Here is a 21,481-nt window from a genome sequence, read left to right as displayed (position 1 = left end):
ACTTCAAGTTATTTCTCTCAACTTCAACTCCAAGGTACTTTCTTCTATTGTGTAATTTAAAAAATGTCTTGGGGTACAACACAGGGTCGAAATCAATCCATGGATCCCACTAGATTATTTCAATCTTTCAAAAGATTGACATTCTCTCCCTTTTTTCTATGAAAATACACCCTTGTGATAATTTGGTTGCCATGTTCAATTTTTCTTTATTTTCCAAAATCCTTCTTATGGAAGCTATTGTCGTAACATGTAAAAACTTTTTCATAGGAAATTTCATGTAATTTCAACCCTATTCCAAACTCTAATTCTGAGAATATTAAAGAATATTGCTGGATGGAAGGTATTCATATCATGCTGTCTGGTTCCTCGAGATCACCCTACACTGGTGTTACTTCTAGTGTTCCAAATGATAATGGATCCAAATTTCATCTTCGTTATTATAAGTGGGTTTATTCTGCTTTATTAATCCAGGTGAGAAAATTAATTCGAATGATGTTTGTCCTTTAACTTTTCTGCTTTTCGCTCCTGTCTATCATGTTTTTCAGCCTTAAATGGGTTTGGAATCGCCTCTTGGACCATCGTTTGACCGATATTGTTGATAAACTAAAAAAAGATTAAAAAAATCTCTATGAATATAATGAGGCTGACCGTTTGAACATCGTGCAAACAATTGCTGACCTTTTATTTTCTTATGGCTCTTTTTATAGTAGTGTTATTTTCATTGAGATATTTTGCCTTGTCCATCTTATCTTCCAAATATGGGCAACTGACCGATTTTTCAATGGCAATTTCTTAAAACTTGGTATTGTTTGGTTAGATTCAAGTTATAATATAAAAGTATCACTTCTATGTTATCAACATCTTCGGTACCTATAGAATTTCCATCGACTGCGGGTGGTTCAAGTTTCTCCAATTCTTATGATCCATTGCAATATATCTTCCCTAGAATGGTCAAGTGTACATTACAATTCTTTGGTCCTTCTGGTGAAACCAATTCTTACGATGGACTTTGCTTCTTTCCTGCAAACGTGTTACATGAAAAGTTTTCTCATTCTATGGTTCATCTATAGCTTTATGTTAATCTTTATTATTTTAACTCTTATCTATCGAGGTCTCGTCTTGATGCTTCCACCCCTCCGATACTTCATGTTGTTCATCCTTCGCTGCCAAGTCATATCGTCGCTTACTGAACTCGCCAAGTAGTTGGTTTCTTCTCAATATTTGATAAATAAATTTAATTAATTTATCATACAGCTAAATTAAATTATATTGAACTTTGACTCATCGATACTGTCTTTTAAAAGAACTTCATAGATGGAGCTAACAGTTCATCAATAGTTAGACGGATTAACTTGGTCGTAACAAAATTGTTGATTAGGTCCAATCGCTCACAATTCGAGTTAATCAGCCGATCAGAATCAGGCTAAATTGGCAGCTTTCAAATTCAAATTTCAGCACTTCTCATACTAATAAAAGCAAAAGAGGTTTAATGCAGAAAATGTAGAAAATTTATTTATAATTACCACTTCACGGAATTAGTTAGGATAAGGTTCAACAGATGCTGTTGATGGCAAACAAGGAAATTAGCGGCAATAAACAAAGTTGAACTATTAATAATGAAATTATTTGCTTACTTCATCCTGTTTTTTTACCTCATCATGGCTCAATTATCCGATTGATCATATTGACACTATATTATTAATCCGATAATCAGGCCAGATTGATTCGGTCATATTCAATATTATCAAAAAATATTAGTAGTAACATTACTGTTATAATTATGAAAATGATGATTCGTAAAATGATGTTATGTATCATGGAAATCATCGTATCTAATGAGCTCATCCTCTTTTATACTTATTTACGAAATGTAAAGTTCCGCCGTGAAGTTGACCTAAAATATTCAAATATGGTCACTGAATGTTGGTATTGTTTTCTGAATTGGCTAGAAAACTTTGCTCTGGGGTGTGAGTTTGTTCCAGAGTTTCATGTGCTAGAGTGTCAGTATGTGCTGGAAGAGGACATTACTCAACTACTATCTTGGCTTAGCAAGGTCAACATTAAGTCATACTAAGGAGAGAAATTGGGGATGAAGTCCCGCCGAAAAATTTCCGCCCCTATGTACAAAAATGGCCAAGAAATTCGCGCCAAAAAAAATGCGGGAAAAATAATTCAAAAAATTAAAAAAATAAAAAATTGCGTAATAATCATGGACGATGAGACATATGTACCTTTGGACCCTTCTCAAGTACCTGGTAAACATTACTACACCTGTAGTAACCCTGATAATATTGAAATAAGCCACAAGATAAGGCCAAAGTAGTCTAGTGGTCTTGCTAATTTTAAAGCAATTTGGGGAAAATCCGAAAAAAGTCGAGACTAAATTTGATGAGTAATGTTCGAGATAAACTGTCTAAAGTTAACAGAAATGGTGTTTATAGTGTAATCTAACTGAGCAAAAAGAATTATCAAAACAGATTAATTGTCTCTTAAGATAAAACAATTAAATCATGAGTTGTACTATTTATTAGCTATTCTTTATTAACACTGATCCATAAGTATACCTATGTATGTATTATAATACAAACCAATTGATATAATAACGGTTGATAAGTAGCTAAAGTTGATAATGATTTCGAATTGGGCGAAAGCTTAATTTATCCTGTGTTAATGAGTAATTACATGATCATTATCATGAATATCCTCATCATACGCATAATAATAATAAGAGTTGAGCATTCTTGATTTAACATCGAATGAAAATTTCCCTTGTAAACCAGTAATCATTTTAAAAGGCTCATTAAACTTTAAACGATTAACTATTATCATTAACATGTTTATCAAATAGACAAAATTTTTAATGAATCAATTAAATGTAATCACGATGATCAACTGGAAAAAGTAATGTTCAGATGATTCAGCATTCATGTTAGATAGATATTCTGATGAATTGTTTTGATAACTAGATGTATTTTTATATTTATTCATCAGACATTGTAACCTGAATGCATATTTGCAGCATCATGTGTAACATCATTATCGTTATCATCTGAATCAGATTCATCAGAATTTTTTTTCTTCCTTCTTCTTTCAATATAATCATTGTAATGCTTACATTTGCTTTTCTATCATGAAGGTAACCATGGTGAGCTTATTGAAATAGTACCTGAAATGAGTGAAAAAGAAGAAGAAGATTAGAAGATGAAGAATCATTATAATGAGGAAGACAAAGAAAGAGAGTGGATGATAAACTATCTCAAAGTAATCAGAATATAAGAGAAGGCAAAGCAAAATTGAAAGTATCAAAAAGAGAACTCAATTGAGAAAAAAGTGAAGAATTTCAATTTTATTCTAATAATTTGAGAATAGATTTCAAAGTTATCATAATAATTACTTTTCGAAATTGAAACTTTAAATTTATTTTTCTTTTTAAGGTTCAACTTTTCGGTCTAAGAATCAAACTTTCAGAATAGCAGAAAAATCGTAGCTAACATACATAAGCTCTAATATTGGACTGATGAATTCTTATTCCATTAAAGTGTTGACCCTGAAAAAATGCGATCAAATGCAGAACATGATTACTAAAAGTTCAATTTGAATTGGAAAGTTTGTTATCGAAATACCCTCATAGAATTGGCTCAAATTGTTACTTTCTATTTTCATTTAGTTACTAATTAAAGTCCTTGAAACTGTTTCATAATTAATTAGATGTAAACCCTTAGGGTAATTTGGCGATGCAATTTCGAGTTTAAAGTTGATGTTCATATTGAATTGAATAAAAGAATATTTAATTGAAGTAATTCACGATGAAAACAATTCTCATCTCCATCATTTGAATAAAAGAAAATCTAATTGGTGATGAAAATTTCAAATTCTAATGGAGGAAGTTTTTCAAGTCGATTCAGTTTGTTTTGAATGTGATAAAGTATCAATATGTAGATTAAAGAGATTTTTTCTCCAGCATGACGATGATTATGGTGATAATTTTCTTCTTGATATAGAATTTGTTATTTTCACTAAGACAAATACAAACTATGGTGAAGATTAAATAGTGATTAGTGTCAGACAAATCTCTCGTTAATCATGCATCAATGTGCATTTTCTGCTAAATCAGGTAAGGAAGAAAAGAGGGGAAAGTGGTTAGAAAAAAGGAAATAAGGTGAAAAAAAGAATAAGAAATCAAGCATGATAAGAAGATGCGAAGAAAAAAGTTACCCACAAGATGATGGAAAAGAGGAAGACAAGTGATAGATTTTTGAGAGACAAAGAGGCAAAAATAGAGAGAGAGGGGGGAGAGAGAGAGAAATAATGATGAGGTGGAAAATTTGAGGTTAGATTGAAGGTGGAAGGTGGGATGTGTCGATGAATTCTGAAGAAATTCTAACCCATGCAACTGGAAATAGCACCAGGTAAAAGAAAGCATTATTCACCACAGAATTGCAGAAATATTTCTGTAATTTCCCATCGGGTGCTAAAAAATAACATCAACCACAAAGGTAAAAGAATCCAGAGGGAGTGGAAAATATTTTCCTCCTTTTCTGATGATAAATTTGCACTTTTCATGTAATAATAAGGTGAATCGGAAATTCAGTGAATCTTTTAGGCATAATAATTGTCTTCAGTGATGACAGAGCAATTCAATTAACTTGCAAACGAGGAATATATTGATTCAAGTGATCAGAATTTGTTGAATAAAATTTCAAACATGATCTGAGTTACTCTCATTTTGATCTGATTGTACTTTCTACCAATCGTTACTAGAAATGGATAATTAATCTCTTTGAACAATCTGAAAGTTGATTAACTAATTATTAGTAAACAGATGAGTTTATCATGTATTAATATTATCGAAATCTGAGAAAACTTTTTCCTCATCAATCAAATGCTGGTGATTAATTATTACGTTAGTTGATAAACTGATGATTATCAAACTCTTGGATAATTAACGATTATTATTGATCAGCTTTTAGATCATGTAACATTTTTTTATTGTTCCGACATTTGTTCGGAATTTTAATCCTCTTCATACAACAAGAATCATATTATTACTAATATTTCCTGTAACGAACAAAATTATTAAATTTCAATCTATTTATACAACTAGAACTTTTTTCTACTCCTTTTTTTGGTTGATATTGATTTCAAGAAGGAATCAATATCATGATCAATATTGATTCGGAAATAAATGATGTTCTAATATGAATCATTACAATTGTGATATTTCATTCAGTTTATTGGTCAAACAATATTGATATAAATATCATGGGTTTCGTCATGAATTAATGAACTCAGATCAATACAAAAAATCATCATTATCTTAATCATAATAAGCATTAAACCATCATTATTTAGCTACTCGGGAGCATCATCATGAGTTTTTCAGTCAATCAAAAATTGTGAGCAAAATTATTCCAGACAAATTGTTGATTCTTATTTAAAGTTTTCAACTGGTAAACATTCAGATTTCAGGGAATTTATATCGATAACCTGATCGATTTTCCAACTCTTATACAATGTTATTGAAACAAACCACTTGAACCCCTAAATTGCTTCAATTGCCACAGTTTAGAATCGTTATGACAACATGATAAATATCATCTTTCATAGCGACTTTACATTGGATCACCATGGTAACCGTTGTTTCAAATGATTGAAAATTCTGGAATTAATAATGAAAATTTATTTCAATCCACACATGAAGTTGCATCAGAATTGAAATTTGATCGTTGAAGATAAATTTTGTTTTTCATGATAATTTCATATGTTATCATTAACCTTTTCCAGCTTAATAACTTTTATCAATGCATGTGATTTGAATATATTACATTCAGATTCTTATGACAGGAAATATAAATAATTCTGGCTTTGGCGAAAAACTTTGCTATAATCTTGATACTATCTGTATGATTCATTTTCCTCTGTTGTTTTTGCTTCTTCCTGGTTACAAGGAATTTCATTCTATGGTGATAATGATGATTATATTTATTTTGTCTCATCAAAACAATTTCGTCTAGACATTTATTAGCTGAAAGGAGAAAAGTTCATGATACCGATAGAAATACTTTCCGATAAATAGGTGACCATTGATACAAATTTACTTTAATCCGGTAGAATCAATTAACCTACAATTATCCCAAAGGATAATCTATTAAAGCTCATGTCTATGATATTTTTCATAACAATTACTCACTTCATCATGAGATGATTTACTCTTTGCAACACTTAATATAATCGTAAAAATAACTAATACAAAAATATATTAATGAATTTCAATCATCACATCCATTATATGATATATATAACATGTTATGATCCCCATTTACTCTTAGTTGATGAAGTTTCATCATGTAGAAACTTTGAATTCAATTCAGTGAACAAGAAATTTAAATGAATTGTAAATTGAACCTCATAGATCTTGTGAACATTTTTTGTTAGCTATCACGAAAACAGATTAATATACAATATATGTATGAAGAAAAATTTTATCATTCAGGTTGATTGGCATCAGAAATTAAATGTCATCATGACTAGCAAATGAACCGCCAATTCTAAATAGAAAAATAATTTACCATGATAATATAATTTCAATTGAAAGGTGATTCGCTTTCTGATTCATTTCAATTTTCTAATAAAATTCTTTAATTTACCTTTTTCATTGGATTCCAGATAAACCTTATGAACATTTTTGAGTACTTAATATAATCAGCAACTCGTTTCAACAATCAATCGATTGCTGTCCTTAAACTTTTTTTTTGTTTACCATGATTTTATAAAATAGTTACTAATTTGACTCTAGGGACGTAAACAAATCATCCCCAATCAACATACTAACAAATTTGGAGGCTTTGGTAAATCCGACTCCATTTTGAATCAGAAAATTTTAGATGAAAAATTTTGGACTCCAAACAAGTCAAAAGTAGAGAAAAAAATCCATCTTTATACAATGGCGATTATTAAAAAAAGCGAAAAAACTCTTGTGCTTAAGACTAATTATGAAAAAATTCTGGTAGATTGGAAAACACTTTTGAGCTTAATGAAGCTTTTAATCACAGAATTTGACAATTTTCAACAATAGAATTTGATATTTATCATAGAAATTTTATAAAAGAGATCATATATATTCTAGGAAATTGATTATTGGCACTTAGAAAATCACACAGTTAGGAAAATTTATAAAGACATTAGAAAAATAGTGAGAGTAAAATAAAGCTGATTTGAAAAAATTCGATTAAATGAGAATTTTTGAGAGAATTAATTTTGTTTTGGTGATTGTTTCTTTCATTGTAATTGTACTTTTGTCGGTTGAATAAGATGTGAAATGATCTCTTGATGAAGGTTAAATTTTCAATAGATTCCAAGATCCGTGAAGTGAATATCCATCTTTTCAATCTCAAGCGTATAATCCATGTGCTCATATTTTTCGTCTATTTCCATTTCTGGATATTCTTCATCATAATCCATGTAAACATGACGATTTGAATCTTTTTCTTTATGATGATTAATTTCTCTTTGATTAGATTCTGAATCCTTTGATTTTCCACTTGACCAGAAAAATAACAAAATATTGCCCATCTTTAAGAAGATCAAATGATGTTAGTGATGTTGATCAAATAAACGTTGAAAATGTCACAAACTTACCTTTGATTTTATTCACAATTAGTTGATTGTTTTCACTGATTATTCAGTTCACAGAATAATAAATAATTGAATTATAATCACAAATAATTGAAAAGAAATAGAAATTGTCACCAAAATAATTGAATTGATTTAAAACTTGATCCACAAAATGTAAACAAAGAACATTAATAGCGTCCAGAATGAACGAATAGCTTTTTTCTCATTTTTCGAATTTAGTCGCTTGAAGTTTTGGCTTTATTTTCACTTATTTTCGAAACATTTCAACGACATAATTTGATCTGTAAGTGAAATGAAAATCTTTGCTCTTAACAAGTATGAACTTTGATGATATTTCACTGGGTTTAACAATTGTTAAATCACCACACTCTTTTCTAATCTCATGAATATTGCTCAATTCGACGAGAAAACTCCAGTATCTCCTTCGTAGTTGATTTTAACTGGACTCGTGATTATAAGATGACATAAAAGATATAAAGATGAATCGATGTCGACAATATATTTTATCTCGTAGAACTTTCCGTCGTTGGTTTTGATGTGAGAATCATCTCTTATTTTCTTTTCACAATAGTAAGAAGTTGAATATCTTTTCCTTGATATTTGAATGAACTATATTCCAAACTTGAGCCATAAGAGTATCGAAATTCATTGAAGTTTTCGTTAATGAAATCTTTCAATTTTCTTCTAGTTGAAAAGTTGTATTTGAATCGAAGATTTTTGAGAGAAACGAGATCAGCTGAGCAAAAAATCTTTTTCTTTATCAGATAAACTCCATTTGTTTAATCTTGTTGCCTTGAATTCTTTATACTTGAAATCACACATGAAAAACGAATCAATGATGGTCCAATATGAGAATATCTGAACTTTTCTTGATTTTTCCATGTAGTCCTCAATGGATATGAACTCACATTAGAATTCGGTCCAAGATTAGCCACAGAATCAGAAATGTGAGCCAGAATATGGAGGTTATAAGATAGAAAATTTGGCCCATAGAAACTTGAGACATGATTGAAACTCTTCAATTAAATTTCTGATCTCTTGTAGCTCATTTTCGAACCATTACCAACGTGAGCGAGAAGTAAATTCTGGATAATGTTGCCATATGTTTGATAATTTTCCATTGCAGTAAACCAGCAGTTGTAGGGAAAAAAGTAAGAAAGAAAAGCATCATATTCACTAGATTTCCAATTCTTGATTTGATCCAAGTCTCTAGGAACACGAGTAAATTCTGACGGAACAGAAATAGAAGTTATTCGAGAACTAAGTTCATTTTACAAATGAACGATCAACATTCCGGTAATAGATTCTCGTAGATTGGTGTTGTTGAAGAATCCCCTTGATCAACAAATTTCTGAAGACTCCTAGAGAAATGCTATGCATCGGCTCTACGGAAATACCATTCACGATATCAAAATCGTCTAATAGAAGTAGAGGTGAGACTCCGTTCAAACCATTGAACCTGGGGCTTTGAGACGATTGTATTGGATTTAGAAGATAATTTTTGTAATCGAGAAAATCTTGTCTAGTCCTTTTTAGGTCAATAATCTCTCGTTGTGTCTTATTGTTATAGAGTCTAGCGCCACTGTTATTTGAAGTTGCTGTGATGAGACACCAGTCGCATCCATTCAAATGGTTATATTGTTTGGTGTTTCTAAGATATGCTCGCATGGGAGCATCAGCGATGAGACAAATGAGATGAAATGTCGCAGAAAAGATTCATAAATATTATTCGTCATTTTCTACTCAATGCACTGGTTTTGAAAGATCAATAAGATCTTCAACAATAGGACCTAAATAACACTCAACAGGAGGTTTTTCTTTCCGATAAATATTCCTACGAGAAGAAAAATTTTCTACGAAATTCAATTTCATTTCATTAATTGTGAAAAAATTGGAAAAATTTTCACATTAGTACTTTTACCAACAGCAACTTCATCAGCATGGATTGTTAGTGTCATCCTTTTTATCCCACTTTCTAGAAAATTTTTCTTAACGTTTCTAGCTTGGGAAGAATTTGAAACGTCGGTTGAAAGATTTTCTTCATCCATCCAACAATTAGCTGGTAAATTTGTTAGAATTTTTTCAAGCTGCTTTCTCAATGGTGAATGGAGAAAAAAGTCATGTTTCTTTAGATCAGGCTTGATTAGCTGGTCATGGCACTGAAATGATTCATACAGCTTCGGCTCGCCTGAATATGGTCCATGAGTGATTACTTTCACAAAAATATAACAGTTAACTTCATTCTGTTTAGATTTCGAATCCCAATAGTATCTTACACTTGGTAAGACAACAGGGGATGACGAATATCTAGTACTGAAACTGTTGAATAGATTGACGGCAATTTCACATGATGTTAAATTGAGGCCAGCATGAGATAGAAGAGTGGCTAGTAACACTTCACAATATTCTTTCTTTGATGGTTTAACGATTTCGCGAGAAAAAGAATCATCATCTGTGGAACTAGATGAGAAATGATCTTCACTGGAAGTTGATCCCAGACTCTTTTCACTTATTTGAGAGTTTGAGTCACTAAACTCATCTTGAGAATCATTCAAATTGAATAAATATAAATCTTGATTGTATTCATTTCGTCTTTTAAAACGACGTAGAATGTTTCTCTGATTACTCATTGAAATAATAAACAAACAAATAATTAATCACTTTGTATAAATCAATGAACACAATTTACTTTAAATAGAAAACTAAATAATCTAAAAATTAAGCGCTTAGTCAAATATATTTAAAGAGGAAACACATTGTTGTCACGTGACATGAAAAAGAATAGAATATTTTGTTTGTTCTCTATGGAAACTTGTCTCCATGGCAACGTAACTGAAACAGCCAATTAAAAAAGCGTAGAATTTAATCAATTTTCAATTTCCTTTTTTGATAAGACTTTTAAATTGTTAAATTGTATTTATTGTTCTCATAAATTGTTTTATTTTGTTAAATTTTGTTTTAATTTTCTTCTTACTTTGTATGGAAAACAAATTTAAAAGAAAAAAATATACTGTTCGACTTATAACACCTTTTACTCCCCGACTAAAAAGAGTTATTCCCAATCAGTGTACACTCATCGGTTCATTTTTTAATCTCATGATGGGTGAGAAATTAGTTGTTGCCATAGTTCGTGTAAGAGATCGTATTTTAAAGGAAAAAACAGTTTCATTTGTTTTCAAGGTAAAAGATGAAATGATTCCAAAAGATCTGAAAAACCTTTCAACCTCCAAAAAAATCTGATCAATGTCTTGGTTTCGGGTTGCCCTCCATTACCAGCCCTTGCTGTTGTAATAGCCGGTGAGTAATTTTCTTTAAATTGTACGGGTAAATTTCTAATGATTTTTATTCTTTTTCAGATGATTCTCAAGATTTGAAACAATCTTATAAATATTTTGTTGACAATATGTCTTCAAAAATGCAGTTTAAAAATTTCCAAAGTAAATTGGTTGATTGGTTTAACGTCGATTGTCTTCAAATGGAACAGATTGATTGTAAAGGTCTTCCTAGAGTTTCTGAGGAAGATTTTCTCATGGTTATTGACACAATTACTGCGTTGAAGCTCAGCGACAAAGAAGAAATTTCTCAGAAATCAAATGACAAAAAGAGCGAAAAAACTAAACTCAAAAGTAAGACAAAACTTCAAAGTAGTCCAAGTGTTGCAGCTTCATCAAGTTCGGTAGAAAAGAAATCAACAAAGTCTACAACAGAACCAGCCCAAACAGTTGATTCATTAAGCGCCGAAGACACAGAGTGTTCACTTGATTTGACAAAGAAAGCTTCCAACAACTTAAATGAAAGTTTAAACATAAAGATTCCTTCGGAGGTTGACTTTCAAAAACTCTATTCAGCTTTGGATAATATTTGCTATGCCAGTATTCAGGTTTTTGGCCTTGAAATTATCAAAGTATTGGAAACAATGAACGAGAAAATTACAAACAATTTTCAAACGTCTGCTTTCTCACCATCTTCTTCAGAATATAAGCTCAGTGTTTATGATGAGTCTAAAAAGATGAGAATAATACCATCTGATGATGCTACAGTTGTGAAAGGTAAATTTATTTTCCTAGAAGGATGTTTACCTCTACCTATTAAACGTTACCGAATGGCAATCAAAGCTGCGAGACAAGCCGATACATTGGAACCAACGGTAATTCTCAACAATATTACTAAATTTGCTTTCCCTAAACATTGGATTGTTGGTGTAACCATTAGAGGCTCTGGCAATAACAAAGGTTTGATCTCGATTTGGAGCTATCAAGACCCGAATTCAAATCCATGCACTGGTACATATGAACAAAATCTTGGCGACGTTAGACTAAGAGCTTTGTATGGTAAGTTTTTCAAATTGAATAGATTTTTATATATTTCAAATGATTTGAATTTTAAATGATTCATTTTCTAAATTTTTCGACTATTTTCCAGATCATGTAGTCCGTAAGTCAGGGAAGTTGACTTACAATAATGCAATGGAGAAGCTGCTTGCAAGCAATCTCGCTAAGGCTCTATGTTACGTCAAGTCAAGAATAAAAACAAAACAGCCAATCAAGCAAGAGATTGACGATTATTCTGAAGATATATCAGATACATGTAAAGTAAAGAAAGACAATGAATATTGCGAGCCTATTAGTGACGATGACGCAAGTATCAAGTCAATTGCAGTAGTCGATATTAGTGCTGGAAAGGATTCAAATTACCAAGCTTATGAAGATTCTGGTTCATGCTCTCCAAGTCATGCGAGCCAACACACTCATGAAAACGTTGAAGATAATGATTGTAATGCAGATGACGCTTACAAAGCTTTAACTGATGACGATGATGATCAAGACGAAGATCAAGAAGAAGATCAAGAGGAAGCTGAAGGAGAAGGAGAAGACCAAGAACAGGCTCAAGATGAGACTGAAGTAAAATCAAACACATCTAATGAACCGATTGACTATCTCGATAATGATGACGAAATGCTTGATCTCCCAGATGAAATTGAAATAAAAAGAAATGAAAAGAAGGAGAAAGAAAAGGAGAAAGAAAAGGAGAAAGAAAAAGAAAAAGGAGAGGAGAAAGAAAAAGAAAAAGAAGAGGAGAAAGAAAAAGACAGAGAGAAAGACAAAGAGAAAAAGCAGAAAGAAAAAGAAAAAGAAAAGGAAAATGAGAAGAAGAAGGAGAAATTGCTCAATGATGAAGAAAATACAATGAAAAGAAAAGAGAAAGTTAAATCAATATTGGAGCCGGTAAATGTGAAACCTTCATGTGAAGAAAAAAGTCAACCAATGGAAGTTCAAAATCCTTCGTGTTCATCGAAAAAATCGCCAACGAAAGAACAAGAAGACGAGGACCAGCTTGAGGAACAAATGAAAGTTACTCCTGAGGAAGAGAGAGCTGAAAGATTATTGGCCCTTCAGCAAGTAGAGATTGAAAAACAACAATCCCAAAATAAAATTGCAGCCCGAAACGAAGTAGCTAGTCGAACTTCAAGTGAAAGTGGAAAAGATGCAGCTACTTCAAGAAAAAGATATTTATCGCAGTTCATTGATCCAAAAAGGAAAAAAAGTAAACTTGACATTGACAACGAGCAGACTCAAGCTTCGAATTCATCAAATGAGTTGGCTCATCAACCATCAACATCAGCTCAACAAAATTCATCTGAACAAATAAGTAAAACTTTAAATACCGTTGAAAATTATCCTTTGACTCAGGCGTTACCAAAACAACCCGAATCTGTTCCACCTGAGAAATCTACCTATGAACATGAAGTAATTGATATGAGATCATCTCTAGCTTTAGCTGGAATAACTTCAGATCAATTGAAAATGATTCTAGAAAATCCGAATCTCATTTCGCTAATCAAGCGAATTAATCCTGATACTCGGAATAATTTCCTTTGATTTCGAATCATTTCTTCACAAAATCGAATTTTTTCTACAATTTTCTGAATTTTCTAATAATCTGAATTTTTTCAACAAAGTTGATTTGAATTTAATCTTGATACATCAAGTTAAATTTTAATTTTCATTTTCCATTACTTTTCATCAGATAAAAGAAAGTTTCGTAATTTTTGTGTATCAAAATGAAAACTTGATCAACTTTTGTTCACAAGTCAAGACTTGTTTGACCTTCCAAATGATTCTTTCCCCTTTCTTTACTAACCACATGACAACAACAAGTGTATAAACTTGGTTTAATCAATTTTCAGCCAATCACAAATGCTGAGTGAAAAAACTTAGAAAATTACCTAAATATGTAAGAGGTTTTTTCAACTTTCAGAGTCATTAATTTTTTTGAATAAAATTCTTTTGGGAAATCATTTCCGTTTCCAGTTTAGACTTTTCAAATTTACCTATTTAAATCTTACCTTTAGTAGAAATGTTTCAATTTTTGTTCAAATGTGAAAATGTCTCTTTCTAGCTTACGCCAGTTTTCAGTTACCTCAAATTGTGAATTAAAAACAAAAGTGCCTCAGCATTCATCATCATTCCCAGTAATTAAAAGTAAAAGGATTGAAAGAACCAGAATAGAATTGTTTAAAGGAAGTGAATCAAATTCAAAAGAGTTGGAGATAAATCTTACAAAGCTCAATAAACAAGGATATATACATGTTGTTTTCCTGCCATATATTTCGGACAAGAATTATAAAGTAATTAAACAGCCAGTGCTCATTAATGTTGGTGAATCAAAGTTCACTGAATTTGGTTTTTCTCTTCCGTTTAATGACTATTTTGATAATCTCGCTAATGTTTTTGAAATTTTCCTTGGTGGTAAATGGATTCAAGGTCAAATCATCGCTTCAGGAAGTGAGTATCCTTATTAAATGGTTTCGTTAATTATCTTCTCTAATTGAAAATTTATTCTTATGAGTAGTAACTCCTATAGATTTAAAAATAAGTCTTGAAAGTTCAGTAAAGAAAATCCAGAATGGCGAGATTGTCTTACTATGGTAAAGTGTGCTAGTGAAAACTGTTTCATCCAGCACAAGCCATTGGATGGAAAGTTTGAGCTTCCAATTCAAACAGTCATGGACCAAGAAGAATACAAAAATTTCATTGCAAATGTTAAAGAGAAAAAGTATTCAAATATACCTAAAAGAAACTTGCAAACAAAAAATGGAATAACTTCAAGTGATGATGAAGATGACATTATGGATCTAGAAGAGATGGAGGCTCCAATCAAGAGAAAAAGATTCAAAAAGAAAACAAGTCTCCAAGAAGAAAAAGAAAGAGTTGCTAGTGACGGAGGCCAGTCTGATGATTATTCAGACAAAAGAAGAATTGAAAATGCTGATAAAAATGATGATCCAATCGATGAGAAAAGATTTTCACAAAATCTGACTCAAGTGAAAAGTATCAGAGACTTAAAGTAAACGTAAACCAATTGCTGGAAAAGAAAAAATTGATGACTCCTTTAGATGTTTATTCAACTCTATCTTCAGTTATTGATATCATTGCAGATTTATATTTAGTTATTGAAGAAAAAGTGAGCAGAAAGATGAGTTTGTAACTAAAGTTTCTCAGGAAGAAAACTTACAAGCAGAAACATTTGAATAAGATATTTATCGAAGGAAAATTAGAACTTCCTCTTGATAAATATCGCACTGCCGCTGTGTGCTAAAGGTAATCCATTCTCGTTTGCTTACCAAATTGTAAATAAATGCTTTCAAAGGAATAACATACTAATGCTACTTTAGGTAAAAACACATTGATGAGAATAAGATTCAAGAATTTTGAAATCTAAAGACGAAAAAGTCACAAAATTCCACTCCATTTATCTTTGGTTTCAAAGATCCATTGGGAGGACCTTCTCTGGAGACTTTGATATTATTCGCGGACACGAACGTGAAAGCTCTCATCGGTCAGTAGATTTTGGAAAATATTCTAATATTAAGAACAAAATTCTTAAAATTAGAATTTAATCAAATTAATAAAACAGTTTTCTAATGATTAAGGTCTTTCTCTTACAGAACATATTCTTCGAAAATCGAAAATCATGGAATATGACGATTCATTAGAATTCAAGATTCGAGAAAATTGACAAAAGAACTTTGTAACAAGAACAAGAATATTACTAAAGACAAAAATTTGATAATAATGACAAAAGTGAAGATGAACTTGTTTCAATGATATTTGATCCAACTTGTTTCAGTTAAAATTGATATATATCACAATAAATTTATATTCTTTCGAATTTTCATTCATAAATTTTCGACTTTATTTTCATTTTAAGAAAAAAATCTAATTTTATGAATCGGAACGCATCCAACAGCTTCCGACCCAAATGGAGTCGGTTTGGATTTTAAGTTTTTCCGACTCCATTTGGAGTCGGAACTGTTGATTGGGTCTGATTAAACGATACATTTTGAATACCTCCATCCTTCTCATAAATTGAGCACCTCGTTGAGTATAATACTGCCCCAGCTAAGGAAAGTTTCACAATTCCATCATCAATGATTTTTTGGTTATAATATGATTCCTTTGAGAGTTCAGACAAAAAAGGTCTTACAGTCTTTTTCGTTTGGTAGGAACCTTTTTTCCATTGATAGGAACCTTTTCTCAAATGTTAGGATCCCGAAGTTAAGCCGGTTTAGAAAGATAATCCAATCAATGCAAATCGCAACCTTTTTTCATTTGCGAGGAACCTTTTTGCTAAAGACCGAAACTTTGTGATTTTCGAACAAATTTTTTTCTTGTCTTGCTAATGTCACTAATACAGAAAAGTTCCTAATTTAAGAGAAAAAGTTTCTGTCAATTGGCAAAAGGTTTCTTTAAACGGCCGTCGAAAGGATTAGTCTAATCTGGTTAAAGTCGAGTTTCTATCGTGAGAAAAAAGGTTCCTAGTGATGGAGAAAAGGTTCCTACCAAACGAAAAAGACTGTATCACACAAATACATTATCTTAAATCATCGGATTGTTTCATGATATTTGGATTATAAATTTATTAGAAAATCATTATTTGTGAGCAGCGTTCTGTTAAACTCGTAGATATAACAGAATTCAGCATTGAGATTAACATTTATTTACTTAATACCTCAATTTCATCTAGTGATTAATTTGTATTAATTCAATTATAGCAGCTTTCAGATTCCAGACAGAATGTTAAGCAACAAGTTAACAAAGAAAACAATTAATGTTTATCAGAAACATTATCGTGGGAATGAATAATTAGCTTTCAATTGAGTTGAAATTACCATCAATCTGAATGAATTATGAAGAAAAGATCATGAAAACTGTTCAGAGTTCTCATACAATTAGAGCACATTCATCTAGAAAGGTATGGAAAAAATTCATTACAATTAACATTTCAATCAGTGTTTGTACTATTACATGAATGTTCATAATTATAACGATAAAGATTTAACCTTAACCATGTTACCCTGAGCTCGTTGGCTCAAAGTGTTTCCAACATAAATTAACAATCAGTGGAAATAAATGATCGAAAAAAATTAGTAATTGGTTTACTTTCTATCCGAAGAGCTGAGATTCATGATAGAATGAACTTTTTTCGTAGTTTTTATCTCTTCATCATTATTTTACCTCCAATCCAATTACCAAATCCAATTGAATATTGTGCATGTTGAAAGTTCAAACGATAGATTCTGAATTGAAACTAAACTAAATCAACGTTTAATGTTGTCTCTTTTGAACCTTTTTCTCTGTAAATCATTTCAATTTAAATGAATGAATAATATTTATCTTTAATCACGAGGAAAAAAAGATAGCCCGATGAAATTGTTATTGAATAATGATAATCATAAAATCAAAAAGAAAAAATTTCTCGTGTAATCACGATTTTTTCCTCCTGATAAAAGCATGAAAAGTTCTGATTTCTGAAAGTTTTCATCTTTTCAATTTCAATTATGATTTTCTAATGACTGAATGAATAATAAAATTCTCAATTCTCAAAGATTCGTGTAAACATTTACATCATCAATTCAATTGGTATGATGATTGGTGAGTAGAAGGAGAAAAAGTTTATCATGAATAAAATCATATCTATTATTTTACTATTCTCCAAGTTGAGAATTTTTTTCTTATGCCTTGAAGCATTCATATTTTTCTTATCAAGTTTTCTGATTTGATTCATTCACAATTTACTTGTTTTCATTAAGAAAATTAAATTATTCATCATGGTTTGAATTCATTTGCATGATAAATCTTCAATTTCGACTTATAATCATTTTTCTTACAATTCGTTTATACCATAATCTTTCTGTCGTCATGATATGAGTTCATTTACTATAATGAAAGTTCATGAAGATCATTAGATTGATGATCAAAATTTGACAGTAAAGTTCAGTAAACTTATCATTCAATCTCAAACCCTAAAATTTGCTCATAGATTGAAATCGTTGATGAATTTACATAGCAATTTATGCAGAAACGAAAGTGAAAAAAAAGTTTCAGCAACAGTTTTTATTATGAGAAGCTTCTTTGCCAACTGTTCATGATAATTTTATGATGACAATAAATGTTGTCGAAAGTTGTTTCAAGTGTTCATTATAAGAAATTCATGGTTTGCATGGTTAATCAATTGAAATCAAATACAACAACTTTCTCAATACATAAGAATTAACTTTTGAACATGAAGCATATCATGAGCAAAGTCTGTTTAAGAACTTTTTGTAATTCTATTTTCTGTTTTTTCGTCGTTTGGTTTGTCCTTCAATTCCCTTAGAAAGATATATTTTTTTCGATTCGCTATTTCTTGCATTTAAAGACTCTGAGAAACATTTTATTACGATTTATTAGACTACTTAGTTGAATAACCCTTCTAGTTGGAATAATAAAATTCAGAGTTACCCTGATAGATGAACTTTGAATTCCATGTACTCATGTACTGAGAAAAAAATGATTCGCCACCTTTAAAACTTTATCTCGAACTTATCATTAAACTATTAAATTCCAGTCTATTCAAAGAAAAATAGAAAGTTATGAGTAAACTTTTTAATACTTATCCAAAGTTGATGATGTAAAAAAGTTCAGATTTTCCATATCGGGAATGTCAAGATTCTCAGAGTTTCATGGTATCATGTTTAATATTTCATATTGAAAAGCAGAATTCTCTATTCCCTCATCATGATACCATCAAATACATGAATTCTCATTGAACAAAAGATTCATTATCATGAAAAAGATAATGAGATAAATTGGAAAGTGTTTATCATGACGTATAATTGGAAATTCAGTTTACATAGATAATTATAGTGATGATAAAAAAAGGATAGGATGATGATAAATGAAATGATAATAATGATAACGATTTAATAATCATGTACCTTGAATATTTGCCTCCCTGATGAATGATAGATTTTTCATCCATTTCCAGTTGATGAATGAATGTTGAAATGTCAATGAAAGGAGAGAAAAAAAGTTACATGGTAAAAGTTCTGATTCTTTTTGTGAATTGTAGCAATCACATAGTAAATCATGTGTATACACTTTATTCCTATTTTCATCTGAAATCATCATGACAGCTCCGGAAGCTCAATTAATCGTTCCCATTGAGTTATTACAATAATTTCCTTGAATATCATTTATAAGTAAATAAATGCAATAGAAAAATGTTTCATCATCTCTCATAAACCGTTACCTTAATCCTTTGCTGGCCCAATGCTCATGAAAGATTTTAATTACTATCATTAATACATGATAATCTAGAGATTATATACTTATCCTAAGTGATAATAATGATGATATTTATCGTCGTCATTTTTCATCATTTACCTGTTATTGTTTTTCCTTCTTAATCTACATTATCTCCCTTTAATGAGAACAGAATCATTTTCAAAAGATTGTAGTTCTCAATATATTTGGTTTGCTTGTATTTCATCATATTAATAAATATAATATTTTCTCTCTCTCTCTCTCTCTCTCTCTAGATCTAATAAATCCCAGGTAAAGTTGTCATCAGAAAGATAGAAATGTTATCATTAAAAGAGATGATGAAAAAGTGAAGATAAATGAAGGAGACAAAGATGATAATGATATAAACACATGAATGAGTAAAACATTTTCATCTTCAATATTTACATTGCTTAGTGAAGAATAGGTAAGGATACAAAGAGTAAAAGAAGGGAAGATGAAAAAGAAAAAAAGATTCCAAGTATAAAAAGAATACTCAACAGATTATCTTCCGTTATCAACTATTATCTTCCCTTGGTGATAAACTATCATTATTAATATTTCTTTTATTACTTTCATCTTCCGTCTTTCTTCATGTTCTTTACTCTTTATCATCTAACCGATAATTCAATCAATATTATTATCACACTGAATTGGCCCAATGATGGAATCAGTGAAGATAAATAATCTCTCTCTCTCTCTCTCTCTCTCTCTCTCTCTCTCTCTCTCTCTCTCTCTCTCTCTCTCTCTCTCTCTCTCTCTCTCTCTCTCTCTCTCTCTCTCTATAATTTATCGTCTTCAGGTAAATATCATGAATAATTTTCACCCGGTTAATATTTCTGTCACATTAATCAGGTTCATGATCATATGTCTCCTCTATCATGCAATTCCTTGACACTGAACAAGCGATGTACGTATCCAGAAATGATGATGAATTTGGTTTTTTCCTCATTATATTGACAAACCTTAAGGTTTTGTTTCCTGCTTACAGATTATCCTTTTTAAGCTCATTACCGCTTTGAATTATCATAACTATTGTTGTTTTTTTGCTTTACTATTTGTTATCAGTTAGTGTCATCATTATGAGGTGAAATTAATTAGAGTAGTAGTTACTTAGCTGATAAGTTGATGAATTGGTTTTGACTATTCATTGAATTATCATCATTAACCCTTGATACTCATTAGAAATGATTAGTATTGACAGAGAGAGAGAGAGAGAGAGAGAGAGAGAGAGAGAGAGAGAGAGAGAGAAGAGAGAGAGAGAGAGAGAGAGAGAGAGAGAGAGAGAGAGAGATAATGATGATGATGACAAGATTAATCTTGTTTATCAATAAAAGGACATAATGATAATCCTACTCAATGATTAGTCAAATACTTTCGCATTGAATATTTAATCAGATGAGATAAATGCTAATCAATTGAACACTTTTTTTCCTATGTAAATATATTCATAGTAAAATTGATGATCGTAATTGTTGATAATCTTTTTAACCATTTGCTTAATCTAATTGCAATCAGTTTATTTATGTTGTGCAATAGGTGCAAAAGTTTACTGATTATTTTTTTTCTCCAAGGTAAACAATTTAACTTTCATGTGCTAAATTATAACTGTAACAATTAATTGTTACACTTTTCTCCCGACTAATAATAGACTTGAGTTTTAACATTTGGTTTACATCCGATGATTAATTGATTACATAAAAAAGTTTTAATGGTCAAAAGTGCCTTAAGGCAGATGTAACATTGGGATGGATCTCATTTCTTATCAGATTAAGACAACCACCTCAATTGGGATTTTCTTGTAAACGCCAAAACAACAATCAAATCAACTTGGAAACAATTAACCACTAATCTTATATAATCAACTAATTGATCGATATTTTATCAGATTTAATTAGTTTTCCATTCATAACTTTATCGATTCATTGGATAATAGAATTTTTTTATATTCTTTCCAATTTCTGTAAACAACAAAAGCATAATTCTCTTGAACTTTTGTTCCCATGGTAAGAAACTGAATTCAATGTAGGTAAGTTCATTTTGAGAATGAATTTCTCTTCTCAAATAAGAATCAAATTTCAATTAAAATGATTTTTTTCTACAAAACAAAAAACATTGTATTCGTTTAATTAGATTGATGGAAGGAGAAAACTTTAGAATAACGATTAGATTCACATTTGTAATTCTCTAAAATGGACGAAAATTTTCTAATAGCAATTTAATTGATACAAATTTGGAGT

General features: G+C 30.6%; 1 protein-coding gene across 2 annotated transcripts in view; it reads left to right on the top strand.

The window, feature by feature from the left end:
• LOC128390282 (uncharacterized) overlaps nucleotides 1–21,481 on the top strand; it is a 40,691-nt gene extending 19,210 nt beyond the window's left edge. Inside the window, exons 2-3 of one of the 2 annotated variants that reach the window (XM_053349977.1) lie at nucleotides 19,499–19,514; nucleotides 20,044–21,481. In XM_053349977.1, coding sequence (XP_053205952.1) covers nucleotides 19,499–19,514; nucleotides 20,044–20,136 — 109 coding nt within the window. In that variant the 3' untranslated portion in view covers nucleotides 20,137–21,481. Of the gene's footprint in view, nucleotides 1–19,498; nucleotides 19,934–20,043 lie in introns of those variants that run through there. The other variant, XM_053349978.1, reaches the window with a different exon arrangement.

This window comes from Panonychus citri, unplaced genomic scaffold (genome assembly GCF_014898815.1).
Source record: "Panonychus citri isolate SS breed McGregor unplaced genomic scaffold, ASM1489881v1 Contig00117, whole genome shotgun sequence".
Lineage (NCBI taxonomy): Eukaryota > Metazoa > Arthropoda > Arachnida > Trombidiformes > Tetranychidae > Panonychus > Panonychus citri.
Note: the sequence above shows the minus strand (reverse complement) of the source record. Positions and strands in the feature narration are given on the sequence as shown.